Source organism: Phyllosticta citribraziliensis (assembly GCF_038025025.1).
Source record: "Phyllosticta citribraziliensis strain CPC 17464 chromosome Unknown J3D65scaffold_15, whole genome shotgun sequence".
Lineage (NCBI taxonomy): Eukaryota > Fungi > Ascomycota > Dothideomycetes > Botryosphaeriales > Phyllostictaceae > Phyllosticta > Phyllosticta citribraziliensis.
The window spans coordinates 98,990-125,362 of NW_027117352.1; the positions used below are offsets into that span (position 1 = coordinate 98,990).

General features: G+C 56.2%; 9 protein-coding genes across 9 annotated transcripts; 3 read left to right on the forward strand and 6 right to left on the reverse strand.

The window, feature by feature from the left end:
- Positions 1-419: 419 nt before the first annotated feature.
- Positions 420-1,684, reverse strand: J3D65DRAFT_607481 (uncharacterized protein; the record flags this gene model as incomplete). Its single annotated transcript, XM_066798512.1, has 4 exons — positions 420-721; positions 753-1,314; positions 1,389-1,421; positions 1,472-1,684. The coding sequence occupies 4 exons, from the start codon at positions 1,682-1,684 to the stop codon at positions 420-422; spliced, it is 1,110 nt and encodes a 369-aa protein (XP_066650155.1).
- Positions 1,557-3,224, reverse strand: J3D65DRAFT_157684 (putative HIT finger domain protein). Its single transcript, XM_066794139.1, has 2 exons — positions 1,661-3,224; positions 1,557-1,586 (listed from the first exon to the last, which is right to left on the reverse strand). The coding sequence occupies exon 1, from the start codon at positions 3,001-3,003 to the stop codon at positions 2,014-2,016; it is 990 nt and encodes a 329-aa protein (XP_066650156.1). The 5' UTR covers positions 3,004-3,224; the 3' UTR covers positions 1,557-1,586; positions 1,661-2,013.
- A 1,054-nt stretch (positions 3,225-4,278) lies between these two features.
- On the reverse strand, positions 4,279-7,842 carry J3D65DRAFT_157746 (uncharacterized protein). Its single transcript, XM_066794142.1, has 2 exons — positions 7,758-7,842; positions 4,279-7,476 (listed from the first exon to the last, which is right to left on the reverse strand). The coding sequence occupies exon 2, from the start codon at positions 7,453-7,455 to the stop codon at positions 4,381-4,383; it is 3,075 nt and encodes a 1,024-aa protein (XP_066650157.1). The 5' UTR covers positions 7,456-7,476; positions 7,758-7,842; the 3' UTR covers positions 4,279-4,380.
- A 1,246-nt stretch (positions 7,843-9,088) lies between these two features.
- Positions 9,089-11,169, forward strand: J3D65DRAFT_641210 (26S protease regulatory subunit 6B). Its single transcript, XM_066801869.1, has 5 exons — positions 9,089-9,377; positions 9,434-9,475; positions 9,524-9,622; positions 9,672-9,958; positions 10,013-11,169. Exons 1-5 carry the CDS (start codon positions 9,223-9,225, stop codon positions 10,693-10,695), a joined length of 1,266 nt encoding a protein of 421 aa, XP_066650158.1. The 5' UTR covers positions 9,089-9,222; the 3' UTR covers positions 10,696-11,169.
- Positions 11,170-11,241: 72 nt separating this feature from the next.
- Positions 11,242-14,526, reverse strand: J3D65DRAFT_681327 (uncharacterized protein; the record flags this gene model as incomplete). The annotated part of the gene is made up of 2 exons (XM_066803731.1): positions 13,698-14,526; positions 11,242-13,434 (listed from the first exon to the last, which is right to left on the reverse strand). The coding sequence occupies exons 1-2, from the start codon at positions 14,367-14,369 to the stop codon at positions 11,242-11,244; spliced, it is 2,865 nt and encodes a 954-aa protein (XP_066650159.1). The 5' UTR covers positions 14,370-14,526.
- Positions 14,527-17,371: 2,845 nt separating this feature from the next.
- J3D65DRAFT_157738 (Mog1/PsbP/DUF1795, alpha/beta/alpha sandwich) lies at positions 17,372-18,370 on the reverse strand. Its single transcript, XM_066794141.1, has 3 exons — positions 18,080-18,370; positions 17,817-18,026; positions 17,372-17,762 (listed from the first exon to the last, which is right to left on the reverse strand). Exons 1-3 carry the CDS (start codon positions 18,154-18,156, stop codon positions 17,465-17,467), a joined length of 585 nt encoding a protein of 194 aa, XP_066650160.1. The 5' UTR covers positions 18,157-18,370; the 3' UTR covers positions 17,372-17,464.
- An 813-nt stretch (positions 18,371-19,183) lies between these two features.
- J3D65DRAFT_561903 (uncharacterized protein) lies at positions 19,184-19,633 on the reverse strand (the record flags this gene model as incomplete). Its single annotated transcript, XM_066797535.1, has 2 exons — positions 19,184-19,343; positions 19,401-19,633. 2 exons carry the CDS (start codon positions 19,631-19,633, stop codon positions 19,184-19,186), a joined length of 393 nt encoding a protein of 130 aa, XP_066650161.1.
- Positions 19,634-20,913: 1,280 nt separating this feature from the next.
- J3D65DRAFT_641228 (aconitate hydratase) lies at positions 20,914-23,827 on the forward strand. The gene is made up of 4 exons (XM_066801870.1): positions 20,914-21,242; positions 21,299-21,764; positions 21,871-21,991; positions 22,042-23,827. The coding sequence occupies exons 1-4, from the start codon at positions 20,997-20,999 to the stop codon at positions 23,333-23,335; spliced, it is 2,127 nt and encodes a 708-aa protein (XP_066650162.1). The 5' UTR covers positions 20,914-20,996; the 3' UTR covers positions 23,336-23,827.
- J3D65DRAFT_157732 (Golgi transport complex subunit 5-domain-containing protein) lies at positions 23,769-25,901 on the forward strand. The gene has a single exon (XM_066794140.1). The coding sequence runs from the start codon at positions 24,016-24,018 to the stop codon at positions 25,414-25,416; it is 1,401 nt and encodes a 466-aa protein (XP_066650163.1). The 5' UTR covers positions 23,769-24,015; the 3' UTR covers positions 25,417-25,901.
- The last annotated feature ends 472 nt before the right edge of the window (positions 25,902-26,373 follow it).

Genomic DNA, 26,373 nt, shown 5'->3' on the forward strand with positions numbered 1-26,373 from the left:
TATTCAGGCATGAAATGTCACTTTCTACCATTTGCACGGAACCAGATTAGTTGACAGAGCTATGGACTTCTCGCCCTTTTCTCAAGCCAATCATCTCAAATCCAGAATCTAGCCCACACCAAATCTAACTTCACAAAAGCCTCAGGATAAGGAATAATTCAATTCCCTCACAAACAACTACGCAGCACCACTGCCTCCACCAGCAATCACACCCCCAGATCCCAGGAAACGAACACAGGGAGCGAACCATCGTCGAACCGCAAGTCAACGGACGCTACGCTGCCTGCCCCCTCCCACTCTTGGACCCCCCGCAAACACAAGACCCTACCTACCTACGCGTCGACGCGCAGCCTTTACGAACGAGTCCCGCGGAGGAAATTGCCCCGTTTCTTCCTCTCCCTTCCTTGCCTCCCTTCCTTCTAAACTAGCATCACAGTGAAGGAAGAGTGATACCAAGGAGTAGCGGACCTTGGCTCCGTCCGTTTACCCCGTGTCTCCGTCTGTTCCGCGATGCGGAGCCAAGGCCCGAGCGTGCTTGGTGACAAGACTGCCAGATGGGGGAGTGGAGCTTGTTTGGCTGGGAGGGCAGGCAAACTGACGGATAGATGGATGGATGGAGAGACGGAGACGGAGCGACTGAAGTCCGTCTCCGTCCGCGTCCATGTGGCCGCGTCGCTCGTGTCGTGCCTGGGCAGGTTACGTATGGTGGTGTCTAAGGTACCTAGGCAAGGCGGAGCAAAAGCAAAAGTTACCGCTGCCGGTTCGCGCGGAAGACGCGGAGACGTTGCGCCACACGCGGGCGCAAGGTGGAGGAGGCTGTGGCGCTGGAGCCGGCTCGCTGTACGAGAACAGGCAAACTTTGTCGCTATTTTCTTTCTGTCTCAGTGCGCAGGCTGCTGCTGCGACACGCCACGCCAAGACGGCGGGCGGAAGCGGAGGGAGGCGGAAGCGGAGGCGGAGGCGGAGCTCGCGATGCGTCCTGCTTGGCAATTTATCTGCTAGCCTGACGTGGCCGGAAGAGGAAGTAGATGAGAGGCAGACGGTCTTTTTGGGGGCTGTGGTTCGTGATCGATGGCGCTGCAAGCGAGCGGGCTTAGATTGGGAGCAGCAGGCAGCAGTATCGAATGGATGCGCCGGCGTTGGGAGATGGCAAATCATGGCGGTGTTGGGGTAGGCGTGTGCGGCGAGTATGAGTGTTTGGTCAGTCGATGGAGAGATGGGCTTGATGTTGTGTGGTAGGTGGCCAGAGGATTCTGCTCGCCGCTTGGGAGGAAGCAGCACAGTGGGTGTTGAATGAGGTGAGACTCCCTGGGTCTAGCTGCGGTAGTATACAACTGCTTTCTGAGCGCAACTGTTGCCGCGGATGAATGCTCCCTAGATGCACTCACATTGCCAGGAGATCTCGTTTCTCTCGACACCCACTGTATCACCATGATCGAGTTCCATCCAGTGCTGCTGGGGATATTAACACCTCTGTATGATCTGCATGATGGCCAGTCGGCTGGCCAGCCGGATCTCTCATCTGTCTTCTAGTCCTCAGTACGAGTGCGCGTAGCATGAAGTGGACATCGAGGAACACCAGACGGCTGAACTCAATAAAGTGTGCATCAGTATGAGCGCCGACAACCCATCTCTCAATATCCCAGAAAGGCAAGCAAACCTCTTCAGCGACCGAGGTATTCATGATGTTCTGGACTCTCTTTGGTGTGGCATATGTAGTCGTTGTGGCTAGCACTGGAAAGTGAGCCCCTATTGCTCAGTTGGTCTGGGCCAGAGATGCGCTCAAGAGTACGGTCGATCTGCGCCGACAACATCTTGTCCATTCGTATTGCGATTATTTTCTCTTCCAGTCTTGTGTTCTCAGCATTAGACGACGATGCTTCCTCCCGTCCATCCATTGGGTATATCCATATCAACCTGCGTGCGCCCTTGACTGCAGCCGTCAGCAGCCAAATTCATACAATACCAAAAACGCCAGTGGTCCATGTCTCGTTGCTCTTGAATGTGCTGCGTCTACATCCGCAGACAACTCGTCTCGTCGTGTGCCTTCTTGCACTCTAGCCCGCAAACTCTCGCCGAGCACCTCAGGCATCTCACTCGACCCCAGTATCCGCAAATTTCGCAAAACAGCCTTCGCGACGGGCCATCTGCAGCCGGGGGTGTAGCTCTTGCTGCTGTGTAGGAGAGCGGTGGATGCGCGAGTAGCGCTTGGATTTGTTGCTCGGATGGTAGGACGGGCACATCAGCCCTCAAAAGCGGTTCGTCGTCGTCGACAGGCGTAGGCTCCTGTTGCATGCCCGCCGCTTCTAAATCGATGATGGCAGTCTGCTGCGCAGCTCCACTCGAGGGCGCTGGACTGTTCTCCACACCAGCCGATGGAGTCGCCGGGGCACTCTCTGTCGTCGTTGCAGCGGCCGCTCTCTTGGCCGCTCTCCCCACTGCCGCTGCACCCATACTGCGTTTCCTGTTCCTCGAGCTTGCAGCCTCTGCCGTACCCGTGCTAGGTGCCGGACTGGCCGTCGCGGTGACAGATTGGCTCCCAGGCCCACCAGAGCCCGCAGGAGCAACACCAGTCCGCTGCGCCGCCAATGCCTCCTCGTCGGCCAGCCAATGTGCAAACGTGCGACCGCTCTGCAGAATCTTACGCACCGCAGGCGTCATCTTCCTGCCCTCGCGCTCGCGCTTCAGAACACCAACGCCGCCTCCTCCTGCCCCCCGCGCCTGCGGCAGCGCCACGTCCTTCTGGTTGTCGCGATCCAGCTCGGCGATGCGTTTGAGTATGGCTGTCTGCTGCCGCGCGGGCAGGTCGCTGATGGCGTTGCCGCCGCTGCCGGCATTGTACGCGTCGGCCTGATGTTGGGACTGGCGCGCGGCGGTGCGCTTGCGGCCGCTGGGGTTGATGGCTGCTTTGCTCGGGTCGAAGCCAATGTCGGGGACGTAGGCCCAGCCGGGAGCTGGCGCAGGGCCGCCCGTCGTGAAGGGTATGACTTCGATGTGCGGCATCGGTGGGCAGCGCGGTGGTTCCGGGGAGGGATAAGTTTTGATTTGGAGGTTTGGTGGGTTGGATTTGGTCGGCAGGGTTGATGTCCAGATGTTGCACAGACCTAGCGGGAGTTAACTGTATTTGGTTTAGCTGTCGATCTGGCGTGCTCTTGCCTTGGATTTCCTTCCTGGGTCGTTGATTGAGATGTCGACAGTTTGGAAATGCTTTCTTGGCTTATTCGCGTCGATCATGAACAATAGCCGCTTCTCTCATCAACAAGCAGAGATCAATCTTCGAAATCACGCGGACGACGCGCTTCTACTGCCTTTTTCGGGTCTACGACTCATAGATTCGCCACAGACACAAACGAAACAGATGATGGTCATGGTTATAAGCTACCAACTCTCGTAATTCTTTCAGTTGTCATAAGCAGGCAGCGTCCATCAATTGCATGGATGTATCTTCCTCAGACCAAACTTATATGACTTGATATTCTGCTTCTTGATATTAAAAAGGTCAAAGTACGTTGCCCCACCAGAAGTTTGGAAGGCTCAATACCAGCAAGGGGCTCCGAAGGGCAATGCCATGCTGCCACAGTTACGCTTAAGGAGCATTCATTCGCTGCTGTAGCTGCGCTTAGGGAGCAGTCGTTCGTTGCCGTAGCCAGACCCAAGAAGTTTAAGAGGTCCTGACGGGCCATCCATGTTGACCATGTGACAGCTGTCGGATGAGCTCCTTGGAGAACGCAACTACAGCTTTCATCGAACGAAACACTTCTCCGCAGTGGTGAAATCTCCAACACTCAGCCTTCAGCAACATACACAAGAACTCGCAGTTAAGCATGTGCATCAGATCAGACATGGAAACATCTCGCATAAAAATGAGCCTCGACTTGATAAGGTAGTAAACACGAGTAGTAGTGGTGGCGGCGGTGGTGGTAGATGGTAGTAGCGAGCACCCAATGTCCACCGTGAAGGTCTCTGGCTCGCATGGAACACATACATAAAACGCTTGCAAAGCAAAGGACTAAAAAACGGAAAAAAGCGACCAACCGAACCCACCGTTTGTCCGCTTCTCATGCTTGTCCTACACCTTTCTCCGCCTGACCCAATCTTCGTCCAGTTGATTGGCATGTCCCGTACGTCGTCGTGGTTGTTTGGTTCGGTTGGTCGGTCCGTGACTCTATTACACATGGATGATCTTCGTCGTCTCAGGTTCTTGTTCAACACCCCGACCCATGGTGTTCTCCACTTCGTATTTTCTTGTGGAGCACCGTCCAACGACAAGCGGCTTGCCTTGCAGTGTCTTCACCGCGACGAAAGATCTGGCGATCGTGCTGCTTTGCAGCTCAAGAAAAGCCGCCTCGATCATGTTGCTTGACTTCTGACCCATTCTTTTCAGCCCTTCAGCTGCGCAAAGGAGCAGAGCCTTTTGAGAGCTACTCCGTCCATCTGCTGCATTGAGAGGGCTCCGAGCAGGACTTCGTCTTTTGGCAACGACTCGATGCTTAATCGCTTGTCCTTGAGTTCTTCCTCAGTCATGGCCTTTTCGCCCAGTTTCTTAAGCATTGCCAGGGCTCGATGTGTCACAAGGCCAAAGCCCGTGTCCAAATGATCCATCGGCCGAGGCATGCCCCGTACTGGAGGCGGCTGCGGAGCTTGTCGTTCCACGCTCAGCAAACCCGAAAGGAAAACGAGCGTCTTGGCCCAGCCGTCTTCAGCCTCAAGCCATGAGCGTGCCAGACCAGTATCCGGGCCGGGGCACAGAGCCGCGAGAATGTCGGCTGCCAGCATGCCCTGGATGAGGTACGGCTTACGAGCTTCGGCAACACGGGCTTCAGGACGGCGACCCTTTTCAGGAACAACAGAGATGGCAAGGCCAAAAGCGCGCGTCAACAGGTCGAATGGTGGCGTAGAAGCAGTGTCGGACGAGAAAAGTTGCTTGTAAAAATGTCTGTTAGGATCATCGCGCGCAAGCAGTTTCGCTAGACAGTCGACTGCGGGGGGCAGATAACGGTGGACTGCCGGATTGTAAGAAGTGAAGCGGAGAGGTGTGTTGGCGTTCGGTAGAGGAGTTGGAGCGAAGGCAAGGAGAAAGTTGAGGATGTTGAATGCGTCCTCGCGGGTCGGCAATTCGATCTTATCGGACGTGTTGGAAAGGAAGGTGATGACGTCCTTCATGAAATCAACCGTGTTGAGGCTGTTTCGGAGAAGCATGATGCGGGTGCCAAGGAGTCGGACCGTGTTGGATATGAATTTGATGACAGGAGCACTCGACAACATGGCGTGGTTGGACTCAAAGAACGACAGGTTGCGGAGGACTGTGGTGATGGCAATGAGACGGTCCGCAGCACGGTCCATGTCGTATGCAACAGAGCCGTACTCGGGGACATCCTGCAAGCTCTCGAGCTCTGTCCGACAGTTGCGCATCACGTCTTCGTATGATGTCAAATCAATAATGTCCGACACCTCCGCAGCGTCCTCGGCGAGCGCGTCAACTTGGTCCTCGGCGCAGTCGACAATGGCATCCATCAAATCCTCACACTTGTCCAGCTCCAACTGCAGTCGAGGGTCGTGTGATAAGCGCACCAAAACATCGAGAGCATAGCGGACTTCCAGATGCAGTCCAGATTGGAGAGACATGCTGATCGCGCGTAAGTCAATAATCCCCATTTCCTCGGTATTCGGCACATCAGGCTTTAACTTGGCAATCTTTTCACCAACGCTTCCAAGTTCCTGGACTGAGAGGCCGCCGTACGTGTCGGCAAGCTGGCGCTTTCGAGGGGTAAAGTTTGAGTCTAGGGATATTTTCTTCTCCACCGCGGATGTTTGCCCATTTTGTAGCGCAGGCCCATCAGCTGGTTTTGGCAAGGTTTCATTCACCTTTTGCTCCGGGCCGGGCGATGGCGCAGCGACTGAGCCAGCAGCCTGGGGTTGAGGCGTCGATTCCAGCGGCCTGCTCATGCTCTTCCTTTGCAAGTTTTCCTGCTGCGACGCGGCATTCGAGTCCGCCTGAGGAGTTCCCCAGCCGTTAGCTGCAGGCACGGAATTGTTCCTCATTGGAGTACTCTGGTCCACCGGTGGCTGTGAAGCCTGCATTGAGGCTCTCTGCTGTAATCTCTGCACATACTGCTGCTGCTGGGCTTGAAGATCCTGTGCATTGCTTTGCATGGACTTCACAGGCGTCTGCGGAGCGCCACCAGCTCCCGGCATCTGGCCTGTTTGTCCTTGTCGCCTTTTGCTAGCCAGCCATGCTTGTTCGTACGGAGCCAAATTCGTCTCATATATCATCCTCAGCTCTTGCCCTGCCATCGGAAACTGCTGTGGCGGAAACCCCAGAAACTGTGCTATTTGCGGCCAGGCATTGGCTTGTGACACGTTCTTGGAGCCGCGATGTCTCAAGACCAAAGTATAGAGCTGGAGGAGGCTCACTGGCCGCATCGCAATCATGGGCTGCGGATTGAATGGGAGGCCTTGTGCTTGCATCAAACTGGCCACGGTATTGAGAAAGGCAGGCTCTGTTGCTTTATTGGGCGCGTTCATCCCCGGCATCGGACCTTGATTGGGGCGCATTCCACCTGCCATTGCCATGGCGGGATTCATCTGCTGACCCGAAGATCCGAGCATGTTCATCCCTCCAGCCTGCTGCTGTTGTCTTTGCTGCGCGAAGTTGTTGGCCGCAATCTGCTGCTGCTGTTGCTGCAAGCGCATCTGATACATGCGCTGCGCGTCAGCTTGTCTCTGCTGCAAGTTTTGCGATAGAGCAACGCCCTGAACCGGCATCCCGTTGTTGAAGCCCGCCGTGGACATGGCGGGATTCATTCCGAAGCCAGGGTTGAAATTTTGACCCTGAGGAGAACCCTGCATCATGTTCATGGCAGCAATCTGCTGAGCCATGGCTGGATTGTGCGGGGTGTTTACGCGACTTGTCTGATCGGGGGTTGGAGACATGGCCATGCCTTGCTGCTGGGGGAATGGATGCGGCGACATGGTCTGCATGCGCTGGGCGTTTGGAGGCGGCCTGAACTGCTGGTTCTGCATGGTCGGAGAGGGAGTGGCATTGGAAGAGCCGCCCTGGTGTAAATGTTGATAGGGATTGGGCGCCTGGAGCCCTTGGCCTCCATGCTGAGGATTGCCCTGGAAGCCGCCCGGCGCGAAAGACATTTGCTGAGGCGTCTGTGAGCGCGACAGAGATATGTTGCCGGGAGCAGGACGCGGAGAGGCGCTGGGCGCGTCTTCGGAAGGATGAGGCCTCTTGGAGGGAACGATGGAGTTGACTTGATAGACGGGGTTCTGGAAGGCGGCGGGCGAGACATTGCGCACGTTGCCGTTTTGCAGGCGCTGCTGCTGCAGCTGGGGATTTTGGAACTGGTTCAGGTCGAGCGAATTTGGGTTGAACATGGACGGGTCGATGAGGGAGTTGGCTGAGTCGAGGAAGCCATTGCTAGCAGAGAGGGCGGCGTCGAAGTTCATTGCGCGGACGCGTCCATCAGCCTGAGGGTTTGAGAGCATCAGCAAGCGACCACGACCATCAGCATGCGACGCGACGGCATCGAAACAGCGACGAGGGACGACGGCACGCAGCACTGGGTCGACTTTCGCGGGCGACGCGCGCCAGGTAAGCCGATCGGGGGGGATGCGGTGAGCGTCTCTCTTTGGTTTGGGCGGGAGCCGACGGGGCAGCAGGCAGGCTTTCAGCCACGGAGGACGGGCAGCATACGAGCGCGTAGGCCCTCGCACAGGTCTGGGTGATGGGGAGATTCGGACTGACTTACTAAGGCTCAGGGCGGAGGAGGATAAGTCAAGGTAGCTTGATTGGGGGGGTCGTGCTGAGAGGTCGATTCTGATGGAACGGGATGAGAGAAGGGCCAAGAGGCTGGCGCGCTCGGGAGCCAATCCATGCTTAGCGAGCAGCGCCGGCGGCCACGGACGGATGGACTGAGGGGAGACGACAATCTGATGTCGCCAGCAAGAAACGCTGGCAGAGACGAGATGCAGAGACGCGGACGACCCTCTTCTCCACCAGCATTCGGTCGAGGCTTTTTCCCCGTCTGTCCGTCTCGACAACACTGGCAGACGCTTAAAACGGATTGGTGGCCCCAAAGCTAGCTGAGCAACAGGGATGCGCAACGCAACAGTACGGCACGAGATGTTTAAAGACGATTGCCTGTACGGAACCGACGCCCTTTTATATCAACTCCCCATCCCAACGGCCCTTGGCTCTCTGTTCGCCCTCTCCCCGCCCTCGTCCCTGTCCCCAACCCAACAGCCGAATCTTTGTGTCTCCCTCCCCCGATGACGGCTCCGGCTCCAGGAGGTGGGCCGACCGGACGGACTGATTCGACCACCGCTCTGCCAACACCTTCCCCACAGCCCAGCCCTGGAGGATGGAGATCAGGTCCTCATATCCAGACCCGAGGCTGGCGTCTGCACAGAGAGCCTGTGCGGGGCGGATCTCCGGACATGATGCTTTGCGCGTGCTGAGTGTCTCGAAATAGGCCCTTGTCGCCTTAGGCACCTGTTGTCCAAGGCTGGCGAGTGGGTACAGCGATGAATCTGAGCAGTTCCGCTGCTGTCATAGGGAACGAACGCTCCCAAGGCGCAGCTGTCGTTGTGAACGAACGCTCCCAAGATGCAGCTGTTGTAGCGAATGAAGGGTCCCCGGGCTCGACCATGGCATTTGACGACCACTCCTGGCGCGTTGCTTCGGCCACTGTAGTGCGGGAGAGCTGGCTCCGGGGGCATCTCAGGCAGGGAGCCCAAGTCGTGGCACGCACAACACCAATTATTAAGGAGAAGATAGGGAGCATATCTATGCTTTGGTACACAGTCGACGGGATCTTGTCGAGCAAAATACCCCCAGCTAGATTGTGAGAAGCATTCGTGAGCATCTAAAGGTTCAAATTCATAGAAGGGAACAGAGAGGCTCCGAGCTCCACTTGCGGAACTCATCATGAGCGTTTTCCCCGTCACGAGTCTGCAACCGATTCTGCCGCCTCAGCTCCCGGTCCAGGTCCCACCGCCTTCTCTGCACGTGAATGGCCTTGGCACGCGGGCGGCTTGCATCCCGATCCGTCAACCGCTGAGGCGCGTCCATCAAGCTCCACCGCAGCTACAATCCGACTTCACATCATCGCCCACATTCACCTCTGCGCTATCGTCCCCCGTTGCTCCCGCCCGCTACCCCGACATCCTCACCCACATCCTTGAAGCGACACGACCCCAACCACACCCTCCATCATGTCCGACGTTGCGGTCGAGAACCCGGCCAACCAGGTGCCACCTCACAAGAAGGCCCTTCCATCCTCCATCCCCGATATCGACTCGCTCGAAGGCTTCACCGATGAGAAGAACGACCAATACTCCACCTTCAAGAAGCTCCAAAGACAGCTCGAGTTCGTGCCCCGCCGTCAAGTTGCGCTCAATCCGACGCAAGTGCTGATCATGTCAGGTACATTCAATTACAGGAGGAATACATCAAGGATGAGCAGAGGTTTGTCCTGTTCGGAAAATAGCTACCTGCGTACTGACAGCTCGACAGGAGCTTGAAGAGGGAGCTCGTGCGCGCTCAGGAGGAGATCAAGCGCATTCAGAGCGTGCCGTTGGTCATCGGACAATTCATGGAGGCAATAGACCAAACGTGCGCAATGGTCGTATCCTTTCCAACAGCCAAGACTAACACGATACAGTACCGGCATCGTCCAATCCTCAACCGGCTCCAACTACGTCGTTCGCATCCTCTCCACCCTCGACCGCGAACTTCTCAAGCCTTCTTCCTCCGTCGCCCTTCATAGACATTCGAATGCCCTCGTAGATATCCTCCCTCCGGAGGCGGATTCTTCCATCGCCATGTTGGGCGCGGATGAAAAGCCCGATGTTACCTACGCGGACGTTGGTGGATTGGACATGCAGAAGCAGGAGATCCGGGAAGCCGTCGAGCTTCCCCTTACGCATTTCGACCTATACCACCAAATTGGTAGGCACACAAGAATCGCTAGGTGGTCAAAGTAGACGGCTAACTATTCCCTAGGTATCGACCCTCCTCGCGGTGTCTTGCTGTACGGACCCCCAGGAACCGGAAAGACCATGCTTGTCAAGGCCGTTGCAAACAGCACCACTGCGTCCTTCATTCGGGTTGTCGGTTCGGAGTTTGTGCAAAAGTATCTCGGAGAAGGTCCCCGCATGGTCCGCGACGTCTTCAGAATGGCCCGCGAAAACTCGCCTGCCATCATCTTCATAGACGAAATCGACGCCATTGCCACAAAGCGTTTCGACGCTCAGACCGGAGCGGACAGAGAGGTCCAGCGTATTCTGCTGGAACTTCTGAACCAGATGGACGGTTTCGATCAGACCAGCAACGTCAAGGTCATCATGGCCACCAACCGTGCCGACACACTCGACCCGGCCCTGCTGCGTCCCGGACGTCTCGACCGCAAGATTGAGTTCCCGTCGCTGCGCGACCGCCGCGAGAGGCGACTCATCTTCACCACCATTGCCTCCAAGATGAGCCTGTCGCCCGAGGTCGACCTCGACTCGCTCATTGTCCGCAACGACCCCTTGTCGGGTGCCATCATCGCCGCCATTATGCAAGAGGCCGGCCTCCGCGCCGTCCGCAAAAACAGGTACAACATCATCCAGTCGGACCTTGAGGACGCCTACTCGAGCCAGGTCAAGGGCGCGCAGGAGGCGGACAAGTTCGACTTTTACAAGTAAGCGTCGTGCGGAGCGGTTGGGGCGTCTTGCGACGGCAGGTAGCAATTCAGAATTGAGACGGCATGCTTGCTGGGCATTGTAGGCGTCTGGCGGTCTAGTCGAATGGATACCGAGTAAATCACTTTTGGCTCTCGCAGTGCGGAGAATAATGGCAAATTGAAATGACCCCGTTCCACTCTCCTGTGAGAAGAACTCTTGTCTTCGTCCAACTGACTGGCGATGTGGCGAGGATTGTGGTAGTTGACGCTTGTAGATCGCGGCGAGCCGAGCATTTGAAGATTCAGGCTTCTCTCCATTGTTGCAACAATTGATCTGACCAGCCGAGAACCATCAACTCTTACAAGGAATTCACAACACAGCAAGCAATCCACCGATGTTTGGTAGCGAAAGAAATCGTGGCATGCATGATTGATATGTAGGTTGGGCGTCAATTCGAAGACTATATTGGGTTGACAACGGAGGGTATATGTTGTGTTGAATTGAATCGAATTGAAAAATATTGGCCAGTTTTACTGGTAAATCTATCAAATTCGGCCATGACTATTTTTACTCTAGCCCCTCCTCCTCCTCCTCCTCCTCCTCCTCCTCCTCCTCCTCCTCCTCCTCTTGCTGCAGCTGCTCTCCCGCTCCCTCTCCCTCATCCTCGCCCGCGTCCTCCCCGTCCCCATCTCCCACCTCGTCCCCCTTAGCCGCCGACGGCGCCGATGGCGCCGCCGGTCTGGCCCCCTGCTTCCTATACAGGGCGGCCAAAAAGTCAGACGTGCTGGCGTCCTCGATACCCTTGTCGTCGCGCACGCGCAGAAAGCGCGGGAAGCGCAGACTGAGGCCACGCTCGTCGCTGACGAGGCCCAGCGCGGCCGGGTACGTCGGCGACAGGGTGATGTCGGCGAAGGCGCACTCCCACACCTCGCGCGGCTCAAACCACACCGAGGGGTGGCCGGCGTAGGATACGAAGGGCGGCTTGGTCGGGCGCGTGTTGTTGACTGGTTTGTTTTCACCATCAGATGTCTTCTTTTCCTTGACGTGTCCATCATCGTCGTTTTCATCGTCGTCGTCATCACTGCTGCCAGCATCGGCGTCGGGGTCATACCGCGCGCGCATGGCCTCGTAGAATTTGTCGGTGAAGCCAGAGATGCACTTGGTGACGGCCTCGAGGATTCCCGTCTCTGGGTTGCGCACGGCGAGCAGGACGGGGCTCCACCACTTGTGCTTGCGGCCTTGGCCGTGCCAGCCGCCGATAGGTATTAGGTCTATTGTGTCGGCTGACGTGTTGTAGTCCTTTTTCACCTTGAGCCATGAATCGAGCCGCTTGTCCGGCTCGTACGTTGCGAGGAGCGCTTTGCGCCTGCCCCCTGTTTTGGGTGTGTCTGTTGCGGCGTCCGATGTATCGTTTGTTGCTGCGGCTGCATCTGACACGGATTTTGTCTTGGGCTTTGTCTTTTTCGTCTTTTTCGACGGGTTTGGTGGTGGCATTGGTGAGTCCCTTTGCTCGCCTGCCTCGTCCAAGAGGGTGGGGTTTGGCAGGTTGTCAAGAACCTTGACCATGATGCCTTCGCATTTGATATCGGTGGCTTGCTTGAAAAAGTCGCTGATAGCCTCTTGGTCAGCCGACGTGGCATCCATGCTCTTTACCCACGTAAAGTGATGGGGGATCTCCGTAAACAGGCTCCGAAGTAAAGACCTCCGCTCTCTGAACGGCTTATCCAGCAGTTCGACTCCATTCAAAAACATCAAATCAAAGGCAAACAGACACACGTCAATCTTGACGCTTTGGATGACCACGTCTTTCCTGGCCCGATTGGCGAGCACTTGGAAGGGTCGCAGTTCACCACTCTCGCGGTCGATGGCGACGACTTCTCCTTCGAGAATGAAGCTGCTGACACCTTCGCCTCGGATTTGTGGCACCAGGGCCACCAGGTCTGGGTACTTTTCCGTCATGACTTCCAAATGCCGAGAGAAAATGGTCACCTGGCCGCGCTCATCGCAGTGAACCTGTGCTCTTTGGCCATCGTACTTGAATTCGCAGCTGAATTCACGGCCTTGAAGCTTGGTGAGCATCTCTCCAGTGTCCCGGGTAATGCTTCCCAACATGGGTCGAAGCGGGATGTGGAGGGCCAGGCCGCATCTAAGGAGCAGTCCGTCGCACACACCAATCTCAAGAAGAGTCGGGATAAGGTCGTTGTAGTTCGGGCGACGAGCAAAACTCGCCTTGACTATTTCTTCATTGCGTGAGTAGATCTCTGCCAATTCTTCCTTTCGTAACTTTGCAAGTGACGCGGCTTCTCGCACGGGAAACTCTGCTACAGGTGGTCGTGACAGGAGGAATGCCCGTGAGAGAGCTATCAGCATGGTGGTCTTGACGGCACCAATGCGCAAATGCTGCACCAGGGTCCGGACAACATAACGGGATTCTTCTGCGCCCCGGGCATCTTGGAGCAAGCGCTCCACTATGCGTTGCTTAGCCTCCTGGCTGCCCTGGCCTTTACTATTTGCTATCTTGCGCAGTGAGTCGTAAACGCCTTTGATAGTCAACGGCTTGGGCTTCCGAAGTGTGAAGCTCTGGCGCTTTTTGGCCTCGAATGCAACATCACCAGCGTCGCCATATTTGTTGTAAAGACTCTTGAGTCCACCATTATCAAGACCGTATGACGTCTTAAGGGCCTTTGAGATAGCAGATCCGCCTAGGCCAAGTTCAAGGTCGATGTAAGGAGGAGAGATGGAATTCGTTGCAAGCCATACCTGTAGAGTTCATCAGCTCTGATCATTGGATTCCGCCACGGCATAGGAGGTGTCGAAAGAGATGAGACTCCCTGGATCAGCTGCGGCAATGAACGAATGCTCCACAAGCGCAACTGTAGTAGTGAACGACTGCTCCCTAAGCCTAACTGTAGCAGCGGATGAATGCTCCCCAAGCGCGCTCGCATTACCAGAAGGTCTCATTTCTTTCGGTGCAGGAAACTTTGATTTGTAGGAACCAATTATGGGTCATTTTAAAAACTTACCGCTGGAAGCAAGCTTTCAGGATCACCCTCGATGATAGTCCGAAGCAGATTCACCAAAGTGTCGACAATCTTGATGCGGCTCTGCGTGCTATTGACCAAGACAAAGCACCTGGTGAGCAGAGCATACGTGGCATGCCCACCGTCTGCGCCCCAATGCACCTTGAGTTCCGACAGGTATTTGGCTGGATCGAATTGCAGCGGGCTCTCATCGAATGGTATGTTCGTGGTTATGGTGTCTTCCGCCGTCGCCGTGGACTGTAGCTTCAAGAAGTTTCCCCCTTGGTTCGGTTGTTTGGTCTCGACTTCATGAGCTGGCTCGGTTCCAAGGGGCTTTGGCGCGTCCTCCGAATTGAGTGGCAACGAGGCCTCCTTCGAGGGGGCGTCCTTCAGTCCACCATGGTGTCCATTTGGCGGTGGTGTGTGTGTTTGATCTTGACCGACTCCTGCCTCCCTATCCCACTCCTCCTGCAGCTTCCTTGCCAATTGTTCATCCGTCAACGCCGTGTCGTCCGCGGGCTCTGTTGGTGTTTGCGTGTCTGTCGCATCTTTGGGACCCGGCTCGGCAGCTGTTGGAGTTTCCTTCTGCTTGTTGAAGAAGTAGTCGAGGCTGCGGACGGGGGCGTCTGAAGCAGCAAATTTGTTCTTCCTGCGGCGTTTTGCAGGGCTGCTCATTGCGGGGCGGAGGTGGCGTGATGTCGGCGCAGGCGCGTGGGGAGCTTGATGACGGTCGAGCGACCCGCGACGTTCAGATCAATCGCGTCATTCGTGGGGATCCTTGTCGCTGATCTCCCGTTGACGCTAAGCCTATTCTGTGCTGGGTCGCAAGACGAATTCGTAGCACACACAACCTCCCAATCACTACATGTACCTTACACTCATAGATGCTTGACTGCTTCCTGTTAGTCATCAGTTACCGCGTATGAATGCTTCCCACCAATCGGTCAGAAGAAAATAGTATTCATAAACCAATGAAAAGCAAAGAAGTAAAGTAAGCCGCCAACTTTTAGGGGAAGAAGAGGAAAAGGGGGAAATAAGCAGAATTTTCGAATCAGGAAAAAGCAAGAAAGCAAGAAAGCAAAATTAGCCGCCAACTGTTAGGGGAAACGAGGGGGAGGGGAAAGTAGGGCAGGGGCAGGGAGGTGAAATCAGGTTATGAAAAGCAAAGCCACTATGTAGGGTAGAGGAACGGCCCTGAGTCTAAAGAGTCCATGATCTTCCACTACCAAGCCTCATAGTCGATGTGGAGACCATTGAGGGCCGTTCTTTTTGGTGGCGTTGGGCTCAATTTTCGGTTGCGTGCCAACGAGGAATTAGCAGGCGGGGTCATTTGATTAGTGCTTCAGTTGAGATGGCCGGATGATGTCTGCCTCGGCGCCAGCCCACCGAGTTGGCTGGACGAGCCTTGTCGGCTCGTGTCCCTGCCGAATTGGCCGGACAATGTCTTTCTCGGCGCTCGTCGGCTCGCAAGTCAGCCGAGACGGGCTGCGTACAGAGACATGGGATTTGAGCTCGTACTGCGGTTGAAACGGGCGGAGTGGTGGTGACTCGGGGCGAATCATGGATATGGAGCCCGACGCAGTCGACCTCCAAATCGGCCCCCGACAGCAGTAAGTCTCTTAGGGGTTGGATTGGCAGACGCACCCGCCAAGCCGCTTGTTGGACCTGTGTTATCTCGGAGAAGGCAATCCCTGACTGAGGCCGGCAAACCAGGGTGCAGATTCTGATTGGGTAGTCCTCCAGGCGGGGAGGCGGTCATCTGCGAGGCGTGAATCTGCTGCATCTTCCTGAATTCTGGTTGACGCTCATCTTCGTTCAGCAAGTCGTTCGGCCACAATGCCAGAGGGATCGCGTTGCGCAAATGGCAGCGCAGCAACTCGTCCACACTGGGCCGGTAGTGAGCTTTGAGGCCCTGATAGACTTGCAGAAGTTCCTCGGCTGGTTTCTTGGCCAGGATCATGAGCTTGTTTTCCTCGATGTTTTCAACGATGTCTTCGTAGCGCAACTCGGCGGCTTTGACATTCTCCTCATCGATCAACCCCTTCTGGACGAGTTCCTGGAGCTCCTTGTTCTTCCGGCGTTCGAGGATTCTTTTGAATTCAGGCAGGCGTTGGATGGACTCCTCGAAAACTCCACTCAGCCACCAGTCGGTGGCCTCACTGAGGTCCCACATCAAGCCCACCCGGGCTACCACGTGGTAGTCCAAGTAACGGTTTGCGATAGCCATCCTTGCTACAAGTCGGCTGGTTGTGCCAGATGTGCTGCCCAGGTGAAGTCGGCTACCGACGCAGCTGTTCACGAGAACTGAAGAAGGTGAGGCCCTCGCGATGGCGATGGCTTGAGCGATTGTTGGGATTTGAAGTGGTGAAGGTGAATTGTTGAAGTGTTGCGCCTGCCGGTTGTGCCAGATGCGTTGCCGAGGTGAAGTCGGCTACCGACGTAGCTGTCAACGAGAATTGAGGAACGCTGAGCCCTTACAATGGTGATTGCTTTAGCGGATTGTCGGGTCTTGGGGTGGTGAAGGTGAGGTGTCGAAGTGTTGTGTCTGTTGATTGTGTTAGATGGGCTACTGAACAAGGTGAAGCAAGTCGGCCACCGACGCACCAGTCAACGAGTATTGGTGAAGGCAGAGGCCCTCGTAATGGCGCCGACTTGAGCGGATTGGTTGGCCGAAGGACTGATTCCTCACCGTGGAGGTGAGAGAGAGGCCAGACGTCGAGTGGCTCGGCTTGCGCCGAGGAGGATTGAGGCGTGGAGAGGGCGAGCTGCACTAGCCGAGATACGCGTGAAGGGCGTACTCGGCGGTGAGGTTGATGAGTGGAGGAGCGAAGAGATCACGGCCCGGGCGGTGGGGTGGAGTTGGAGATGTGGGTTGGAGTCGGAGGTGGTCGCTGGGTCTGGCTGTGGCAATTTATATGTGCTCCTTACGCGCGGCAGCAACAGCAAATGAATGCTCCTTAAGCGCAGCTATAACGGTGGATGAACGACTGCTCCCTAAGCGCCGCTGTCGCAGCAAATGAATGCTCCTTGAGCACACCTATAGTGGTAGATGAATGCTCCGTTTAAGCGACCCCGTGGCAGTTAAGGAATACTCCCTAGATGCACTCATATTGCCAGGTCTCCTCTCTTTCGACACCCCGTTGTCGTGGCACATCCAAATACATACTACTTCTACGATTTCGAGCTTGAAAGTCCGTGAAGCTCCTAAGCACATCGACAGACCCTGGCCTAAGTTAGCTTAAATGCAATCCATTGATAGCCTGTTGAATCGTACGGATGGCCCCCTTATTTTTATCGTGCCATCCCTCAAGTACCAGGCGTCCTTACGATGCTCAGTAAAGACACAGAATACTTCAATGGTTGAAATTTGTAGGGGTCTAGTTCTGTGCTTCAGGCCTCATGTGCCAGTGCGGACTTTTCTTCTTCTTTCTTTTGTGTGTGCCGGCAAGGCCTTTGATTCCTGGGACATGAAATCCACTGTATATCAGCTCCATTCTCAACATAGACTCCATCGAAACTGGATATCGGCTTCAATCTCAGGGTCAGTACACGTGTTCAGGTGCGGCACTGGTGGCGAAATATGATTTCCTAGGTGGCGGTGTAAACGATTCCATTCTTTCTCGAATATCTTCAAATCTCAATTCCGGATATCATGTGTCAGGTACTACGGGATCTCGTGCGTTCCAAGGCCCCAGAAATTTGCGCGCAACCGGCACGCAGGCTACGGTAGTCCCGGGGCCATGGCGTTGGAAATTCAAACTCTGGCGGTTCTACTCTTCAGTGACGAATAGGCTCCAATCCTTGACGTCGAAGGTCTGCAGAATTTGCTGCTTGATGGCCGCGGCGGCGTCCATGAGCGGGCCTTGCTTGGCCTTTGAGAAATCAACTTCTTCCTTGGGGTACTCGCCTGGCACGTGGGGAACATTGACGGTGATGACAATGTCCGTCTTCTGCTGTGCGAGGCGCACCAGGATGAGTACGATGGCCGTGAAATCCGGCTGCGGCTTGCGAGATGATGCATCCGGTGCCGGGTGCTGAGTGGCAACAAGGGTGTATGCGGGGATGTTGCTGCGGCGAGGTTAGCAAAATACTCAATGTACTGGATCGAAGGAGTGGACTTGCGGCAAGCGGGAGAGTGACGCAGTGTTGGAATGCCAAAAGTGCGTGGCGTCGTTGGAGTCGCCAACCATATCGGAGTAGTGGAATTTGAGGGCCTCTTCGTCGTTTGCGGCCTGCGACTGCTCGACGCGCTCCATGATGTCGAATATCACGCTGGTAAAGCCATCTCTCTCCAGGTAGACTTCTTGGTTGTCGGGCACTTGGCGAATGGTGCTATGCCAGCGGTCAGAACAAACTCTGCTGCGGTGGAATTCCTGAATACATACCTGACGTCAGCAAAGGCAGCGGGAAGCTCAACGGTAATGGCACCGCCATAGAGCTCAGTAGGAATGAAGGAGGACATGGTTTCGGTGGTTGTGTTTGAAGAAGTTCGATGCCTCTTCGGTGTGCTTGGCTGGTTGGTGCTAGCGGCCACTATTTTATGGCGGTTGCTGTCAGCTATGCCAGCCCAGGCAAACAGGCAGTCGCAGGCAGAGAAATGCCCATCTTTGAGTCACGGCATTCGAGTTTCGCTTCCATGTCGCGTATGCGTGCAGTAGCCAGTGATCATGGGCAATTCGAAAGAAGCGATCCTGGAGGAGCAAGTGGGCGTTTCTTGGCGGCCCAACCGGGTTACTGCCTAGCGGTGCCTTGAAGACATGGGCAAACTCGCGGCGCAGAAGACAGCATCAACGAAGCAGATACGAATATTTATACTCTTCAGTCGGCCGTTGACAGGACACACTTGAGCTACGCTGACCAGAAATCTCTTCAGGGTACTCGAGAGCATTCAACGGCATGGCAGCATTTTCAACCAACGTTGATAGGCAGGATTCAAACTGCTCTGGACGAAAGATAGGTATCTCCAGAATATCGAGGAGCGTTCAAGCAATTCAAGCATCTTCGAGAGACAGTGCAGACGTAGCAACAGGGAGCATTCCATTCAAGCCTCCAGATCATGTGTGCCACGAACTTTGTCAGCAAGACTCCCGACAATGTTGAAATGAGGACGTTTTGTGTGGCTACGCGCGATACATGAGAGGCCCCATCATTGGACATCTTTTGCAGCCCCGAGATGTCAAGCTTTTGTCATTCTTCTGACAGCTGTGCCACGTAGCGTCGACCCGCGCCTCATCGCGATGCGGATGCGAACTGTCAGTGGCTGGTCCGCGCTCCGAAACCTCCCACTCCGCACACGAGCACCCAATCCCATCGTCTCCATATCGAGCTTCAAGGCTTCCCCCATAATTCCGGCTTTTGCAACTCCTGAGATCCATCTGTCCGATTCCGAGAAATTCCCGCCAGAACGCCGACCGAAATGCCCTGCTGAAAAAAAAGAAAAGTGGTAATTTTACGGGGCCGTGATTTTGCAAATACGAAACGAGACAGCCTTAGGCATGGCCCTCTTCAACCATCATGCCTTCGATAGCGCTCGACAGCCCCGTGTTGTCGGGCCTGGAACCAACGCGAGTTCCGTTGTCGGTAGGACCCAAGCCGGCGGCCGCCTCTGCCTCTTTTTGCGTGTAGGGCTCCTCCTTCAACTGGCGCAGCCTGCGGGCACGTCAGAACTCTGGGCCACTTTTGCGCCTGTCGGAACATTCGACCTACCTGCGCTTGTGAGGCTTGGCTCGCTGGTGAGCGACTAGGTTGGCGTCGCTCTCAAACCATTTTGCGCATTCTTTGCAGTAGAACTGGCCTAGGCCGGGCAGGTCCTCTTTGGCCTTGGTTTCCTGGTACCGCTGCAGGTGGCGCTCGGAGCGCAGGTCTGCGTGGACTTGGTCGAGGTCGCGAGTGTGGCGACGAGTCTTCTTCTTGCTGTCGGCTCCTCGGATTGCAGGCATGGCGGCAGTGTGAGTTGACAGTGCCGGTTGATGCGTGATGTTGCTGCCGGTGTGCTTGTGCAAAAAATGGGCGCCCTTGACTTGCCCGGGTGGCCCGAGCTCCTCCGGATATCAGAACTGCGCCCGCCACAGTGCAGCGGCTAGATGATGACTCTGGACATGGTACCGCATTGAGCTACGCCACGACCATTTGAAAAGCTGAGAAATGGGGCACAGGCAGGGAATCGGCTTGGCTCAACGCTGCCGCATAGCCGCAGCCTACATGTAAGCAGGCGGGTGAATGCTACAGGTATGAATGCTCCCTGAGCCTCAAGCCCATGTTCGATAGATATACTGAATACTTTTTATTGAGCAGCTTGAATGCTCCTATATCTGCAACTACAAGCATCGTGAATATTTCTCACTTGTCCCAGGAGCAACTAAAATGCTCCCTATTCCCATCCCCTGAAGAAGCTTGAATGTTCCTGTTCCTCCTCATGAGCATCTTAAATGCTCCAGAACGCGTTCAGGTCGAGCAGTCTGGATGCTGCTTGCTCGCACTCGCGGACTCTTTCTCTTTTCGATCTCATTGCCAACTCCATCCAAGCTTGAGTGCTCCATCATGCTCACATGAACTTGCTTGATTGCTCCTTGTCGTTTGCCAGCAGCCATCGAGATGGAGATGACATAAGCCGATACATTTGCCGGGTTTCCATTGTTATCAGTTCGTATGCGTAATTGCGTAAAGGTTACGAATGACAGGGCCAAGATGGATGCGGACGCGACGCTGGGATTGCTCTCGTCGTGGGAGGGATTTTCGGCTGAAGAGGCTCGGTCCGGGATCCTGGTGGGCGATGGATCCGATGTCACCCATGTCCGTGCAACCCAAGTTTTGACCTGCAGACCTCTCTCATTTTTTCACCCGTGGCCCAAGCTCCACAGCCAGACCAGGTTCCTTTGCCGCGGGGACAGCCGCTTGCACGCTGGGCGGGCGCGACAAAGAACGGACGGCGACGAGGACAGAGGCGCGATGGAGCTGGCAGGAGGACGGGCGGCGGGTTTGAAAGGACGCAAGAGTCGGGGCGAACGGGGTTTTAGCTGCAGGATGCTTTCACGTTTCTGGGTCTGGGGATGCCACAGATGCTGTCTTCAGCCGTTGATCAGGACGGTATGACGAGGCTAGCCTCGGTTCTTGAATTGAAATCTAGCGCTGCTCATTGGACGACGCTGCTGCCATCGGCCCGGCGACGCCTTGTCCCCGTCGTCGCCCACTTCTCCCTCTTTCCTCCACCATCTCCCATTTCTTCTTCAAAACCACCTGCACTCCCTCTGACACCTGGGCAGATTCGAGGCTGAGAAGCTCCGATCTGATACCATCCGCAAAATGTTCAGGTTCTCGCGGCTGGCCCGTCGTGGCCTGGCTACCGTCAGCGATGCGCCTCTCAGCCGCAAGGTTAACCAGAACATCCACGAGCAGGGCAACTTCATCCCCTACAAGAAGTTGAGCGAAAACCTCTCCGTCGTCCGGAGCCGCTTGAACAAGCCCCTCACCCACACCGAGAAGATCATCTACTCGCACTTGGACGACCCTCATGGCCAAGAGCTTGAGCGCGGCAAGTCCTACCTCAAGGTACACATGCATCCCCGCCCCGCCGCACTGCAAGCTTTTCTAACCCTTCCAACCAGCTCCGCCCTGACCGCGTGGCCTGTCAAGATGCCACCGCCCAGATGGCTATCCTGCAGTTCATGTCTGCTGGCATGCCTTCCGTCGCTACCCCCACAACCGTCCACTGCGACCACTTGATTGAGGCGCAGATTGGCGGTGAGAAGGATCTTGAGCGCGCCACGGCCATCAACAAGGAGGTCTACGACTTCTTGTCGACTGCTTGCGCCAAGTACAACATTGGTTTCTGGAAGCCCGGCTCCGGTATCATCCACCAGATTGTCCTCGAGAACTACGCTTTCCCCGGTGGTTTGATGATTGGCACTGACTCCCACACTCCCAACGCCGGTGGTCTTGGTATGGCCGCCATTGGTGTCGGTGGTGCTGACGCCGTCGACGTCATGGCCAACTTGCCCTGGGAACTGAAGGCTCCCAAGGTCATTGGTGTCAAGCTTACTGGTAAAATGTCTGGCTGGACTTCTCCCAAGGGTACGTTTGAAAATTTCCCCGCCCGCGAACGGGCACATGAATGCTCCTTGCTCGCTCCTTCCGCAGCTGTCGAACGCTCCCGGCGCACATGCTAATTTTGACTTAGACATCATTCTGAAGGTTGCTGGTATCCTGACCGTCAAGGGTGGCACCGGCGCCATCATTGAGTACTTTGGACCCGGCACCGACTCGCTGTCTTGCACTGGCATGGCAACAATTTGCAATATGTTCGGGATCTCTGTTTTCCGTTAAATAAGCTTGAGCTGACAAAAAACAGGGGCGCCGAAATCGGTGCTACGACCTCGCTGTTCCCCTTCAACGACCGCATGTACGACTACCTGGCTGCCACCAAGCGCAAGGACATTGGCGAGTTTGCTCGCGAGTACGCCAAGGACCTCAAGGAGGACGAGGGTGCTGAGTACGACCAGCTGATTGAAATCAACCTCACTGAGCTTGAGCCTCACATCAACGGTCCCTTCACCCCTGACCTTGCCACTCCCATCAGCAAGTTCAAGGATGCCGTCAAGGAGAACAAGTGGCCTGAGGAGCTCAAGGTCGGTCTGATCGGTTCCTGCACCAACTCTTCGTACGAGGACATGTCTCGCGCGGCAAACATTGCCCGCGACGCCATGGAGCACGGTATCAAGGCCAAGTCTCTCTTCACTGTCACCCCTGGCTCTGAGCAGATTCGCGCCACCATTGAGCGCGACGGTCAGCTCAAGACCTTCGAGGAATTCGGCGGCATGGTTCTCGCCAACGCTTGCGGACCTTGCATTGGCCAGTGGGACCGCAAGGACGTTCCCAAGGGTACTCCCAACTCCATCATCTCTTCCTACAACCGTAACTTCACCGGCCGCAACGACGCAAACCCTGCTACCCACGCCTTCGTCACCTCCCCCGATCTCGTCGTTGCCCTCACCATTGCTGGTACCCTTAACTTCAACCCCTTGGTCGACACCCTCAAGGACGCCAACGGCAAGGAGTTCAAGCTGAAGGAGCCCTTCGGTGACGGTCTGCCTTCGCAGGGCTTCGACCCTGGCCGCAACACCTACCAGGCCCCTCCCAAGGACCGCCAGAACGTGTCGGTCGCCGTCTCTCCCACCTCTGACCGTCTTCAGATCCTCGAGCCTTTCGAGCCCTGGAACGGCAAGGACGCCACCAACCTCCCCATCCTGATCAAGGCTGCGGGCAAGACCACCACTGACCACATCTCGATGGCTGGTCCCTGGTTGAAGTACCGTGGACACTTGGACAACATCTCCAACAACATGTTGATTGGTGCTGTCAACTCGGCCAACGGTGAGGCCAACAAGATCAAGAACCAGACCAACGGCGAGTGGGGCGCTGTTCCCGACGTCGCCCGTGACTACAAGAAGAAGGGCATCAAGTGGGTCGTCGTTGGCGACTGGAACTACGGCGAGGGTTCTTCCCGTGAGCACGCTGCTCTCGAGCCCAGGCACCTTGGTGGTCTTGCCATCATTGTCAGGTCCTTTGCCCGTATCGTAAGTAGAACATTATCTGGGAGACGCGAGACAGAAGCTAACGACTACAACAGCACGAGACCAACTTGAAGAAGCAGGGTATGCTTCCTCTTACCTTCTCCAACCCCGAGGACTACGACAAGATCCAGCCCGACGACAAGGTCGACCTCCTGTGCACCCAGCTCGCCGTTGGCAAGCCCATGACTCTGCGGGTACACCCCGCCGACGGTCGCGAGCCTTTCGACGTTGAGCTTTCTCACACTTTCAACGAGGGCCAGATTCAGTGGTTCAAGAACGGTAGCGCGCTCAACACCATGGCCAAGTCGAACTAAGAACAGATGGCTCATGGTAGCGCCCGGTGGTTTTCTTCTTTGCATGCTTGTAACTTCTGTCTTGTGCAATAGGCGACTTGGGTTTGGGTTTCATTACTTTGACGGTAAATTTAGGGTGGGCGGAGAGGAATGAAAGCCGAATAATGAATTCAAAAAAGTTTCCAACGTGACTAGTGCTTGTATGCTCCCCATCCACGCAGCGCTTGGAAGACTGAATGCTTCCACGAGTAGCCAGTGAAGGCGTATGAGCGTGTCACGATCACCGTTGTTCGGTCATGATTTGCCTGCTGCGGGAGCGCTAGTCAGGTCCGCCACCCCGCCGAGTGGAAGGCGTTGTGCCCATCGTCACCGCCCGCCTTCTGACTCGAGCGAACACCTTTACCTTTCCAATCGCGCGCGCGCCATTGCAGCACAACCCTTGAGCTTTGCTTGTCCGCCATGGCCGACGACGAACCCTCGTACATTGACTACGAGGCGTTTCTTGACCCATCCTTCTCGACGACTTCGTTCGCCAACAGCCTCGTACTAGCTACCAACAATGCCTCGGACACGCCTCTGGACCTTTCAACGCCGCTTTCCCGAGTGCTTTTCGATGTGCAGGAAATCGACACTCATATTGACTCCCTGACTACGAAATCGGCGCTTCCTTTGCTCGAATACACCAAAGACCATGCCGAATCCAGTGGAAGGGTCCTATCTGAAGTCGAGGCACAAGTCGCAAGCTTGACAGAGGGTTACAAGACACTCGAGAAGGAGGTCATAGAACGATATGAGGCGGCTGAGCAGGTGCGGTTGGCTGCCGAGCGACTCTGCCAAACAGTCAAGCTGGGAAGAGCCGTCGCGCGGTGCATCATGCTCGGTCGACAACTCGAGGTTCAAATTGGCGAAATGGGGGGTCCGGGGTCAGGAAGCGCAAAGCGGGAGGACCACAGGGCCATGGTGCGATCGTCCAATACAGTCGTCTCTCTCCACCAGGTGCTGGACGCCAATGGGCCGGGCGAAGAGGGGGAAGGGCTAGACCGGGTCGATGTGATTGCGACGCTGAAGAGCGAGCTGCTGGGCCCTGCAGAGCGCACTCTCGTCTCGCGATGTCAACAAATCATCAGAGAGTTTTCCATGTCTTCGCTCCTGGTTACCGGTGGCGCATCGACACAACAGATAGGGGCTGCGGCGACGTATGCGCAAGTCGAGGAGACCAAATCTCGCACCATCTCTGCTCTCCTGGCGCTCTACTTGCTCTCGCCAGTACCGCATGAGGCTACGCTCGCCACCTTTGAGCCGAATCTCCTGGTCGTTGCCTTGCAAGACTATCTACAAACGGCGCTCAAATCGTCGCTCGCAGCCCTTGCGCGCGCACTGGCGACGCTGCCGACGCTGGAGCGAACGCTGCTGGAGATATCGGCGCGGTGCCAAAATATCGTTGCGCTAGAAACACTTTTGGAGACTGTCAAGCCTCCGTCTCATCCTCTGGTGGGAAAGGCGGGGGATGAGGTGCAGAAGGCGATGAGACAGAGGAGCGGGTCCAGGCTCCCGCCGCAGAATTTCTTGCAGCCCCTGCTGCACTCGCTGGACACATCGTCGCTCCCGTCGTACTTTTGGCGATCGCTGGCGTCATGGCTGTCGCCTCGGGTGCGCGAGATAGTCAACCGCGGGGGCGTGTCGGCCAGGACGCTGCGCAGCAACAGGGACAGGGTGCGCGAGGCAATCCGCGAATGCGTCAACCGAGGATCACAGCTGCCGACGAGCTCGCTGAGGAGTACGAGCGGACGCACGGCGGCAGGTAATTGGGAGCGGGAAGCGGCTGTCATGGTGAGTTCTATTGTCGGGGTGCTGAGATGAAGGTCTTGGCCTTGCATGGTAGCAGGAGGTGTGAAGGCAAATGCCGGGAACAAAGAATCGTCTGACAGGGCGGGACCGTTGACGTCCTCTGGAATACACGATGCACAAAGGCGTTGTCTATATATAGGAGGTCGAGGACTGGTGAGGCGACGAGGGAGGGAGACGAAGCCGTGGGGCTCGGCAGGGTCGGCAGAGGGATATCGGGATGTGTGATTGTGAGTCGAGCGAGCACTCAGTCCAGACGCGGCCGGGCAGCACATGCAAATGAAGGAACAGGCGCAGCGAGGTGAAGTGAAGCGCTCAATTCTGGTTGACGTGCCCTGTCTTTGTGTCTAGCGCGACGAGTGCCCCAGAGGCAACCCTGCGCGGGCCGCCCTGCCAAGTGCAGTGCAGTACAGTACAGTACCCTGGGCTACAGCCTGAGAGTCAGTCCCTCCCGTCGAGCGCCAGAAGCACCAGAGCTGCTCTACCACCCAACCCTGTCCACCACACCTCTTCCTCTTCCTCTTCCACTTCCACTTCCCTTCGCCTGCCGCCACCCTCTTCTTCCTCCTCCTCTTCCGCCAACACCATCGCAGCGCTGCTCCGCCTCTCCTCGCCCGCTCGCCTTCTCTTCTTGTACTTTGGCCTTTCCGCTGCTCTTTGCTCGTCTCCGGCCACCAAGCCGCCAGTCCGCTTCCGCTCCGTCCCGCACACTTCTGCGGCGCTGCATCGCCGCTTTCATTGTTCCCCCTCCTGAAAGCCACACATCGAATCTCCCTTGAGGCCAGTTGATCTGCGGGCGTTTTCGACGGTTCCCCGGCTCCTTCTCTCGCTCTTCCCATTGTGCGTCAGGTCCCCGCCCTCGGTCTCCACCGCATGTGCCAGCTTGCCCACGGCTAACCACCTCACCAGAGACTCTGCTCCGCCACGGACCACACTTTTTTTTCTCCATCCCAACTCGACCTCGTTTGACCC

Bases quoted from the DNA above. Each gene is read 5' to 3' on its own strand.
- J3D65DRAFT_157684 (XM_066794139.1), bottom strand. From the start codon at position 3,003: ATGCCGCACATCGAAGTCATACCCTTCACGACGGGCGGCCCTGCGCCA.
- J3D65DRAFT_157746 (XM_066794142.1), bottom strand. From the start codon at position 7,455: ATGAACTTCGACGCCGCCCTCTCTGCTAGCAATGGCTTCCTCGACTCA.
- J3D65DRAFT_641210 (XM_066801869.1), top strand. From the start codon at position 9,223: ATGTCCGACGTTGCGGTCGAGAACCCGGCCAACCAGGTGCCACCTCAC. The intron at 9,378-9,433 runs GTTCGTGCCCCG...TGATCATGTCAG, and splicing joins AAGCTCCAAAGACAGCTCGA to GTACATTCAATTACAGGAGG. The intron at 9,476-9,523 runs GTTTGTCCTGTT...ACAGCTCGACAG, and splicing joins TACATCAAGGATGAGCAGAG to GAGCTTGAAGAGGGAGCTCG.
- J3D65DRAFT_157738 (XM_066794141.1), bottom strand. From the start codon at position 18,156: ATGTCCTCCTTCATTCCTACTGAGCTCTATGGCGGTGCCATTACCGTT. The intron at 18,027-18,079 runs GTATGTATTCAG...CCGCTGGCATAG, and splicing joins GCTGCCTTTGCTGACGTCAG to CACCATTCGCCAAGTGCCCG. The intron at 17,763-17,816 runs GCAAGTCCACTC...ACCTCGCCGCAG, and splicing joins GCGTCACTCTCCCGCTTGCC to CAACATCCCCGCATACACCC.
- J3D65DRAFT_641228 (XM_066801870.1), top strand. From the start codon at position 20,997: ATGTTCAGGTTCTCGCGGCTGGCCCGTCGTGGCCTGGCTACCGTCAGC. The intron at 21,243-21,298 runs GTACACATGCAT...CCTTCCAACCAG, and splicing joins GCGGCAAGTCCTACCTCAAG to CTCCGCCCTGACCGCGTGGC. The intron at 21,992-22,041 runs GTTCGGGATCTC...GACAAAAAACAG, and splicing joins ATGGCAACAATTTGCAATAT to GGGCGCCGAAATCGGTGCTA.
- J3D65DRAFT_157732 (XM_066794140.1), top strand. From the start codon at position 24,016: ATGGCCGACGACGAACCCTCGTACATTGACTACGAGGCGTTTCTTGAC.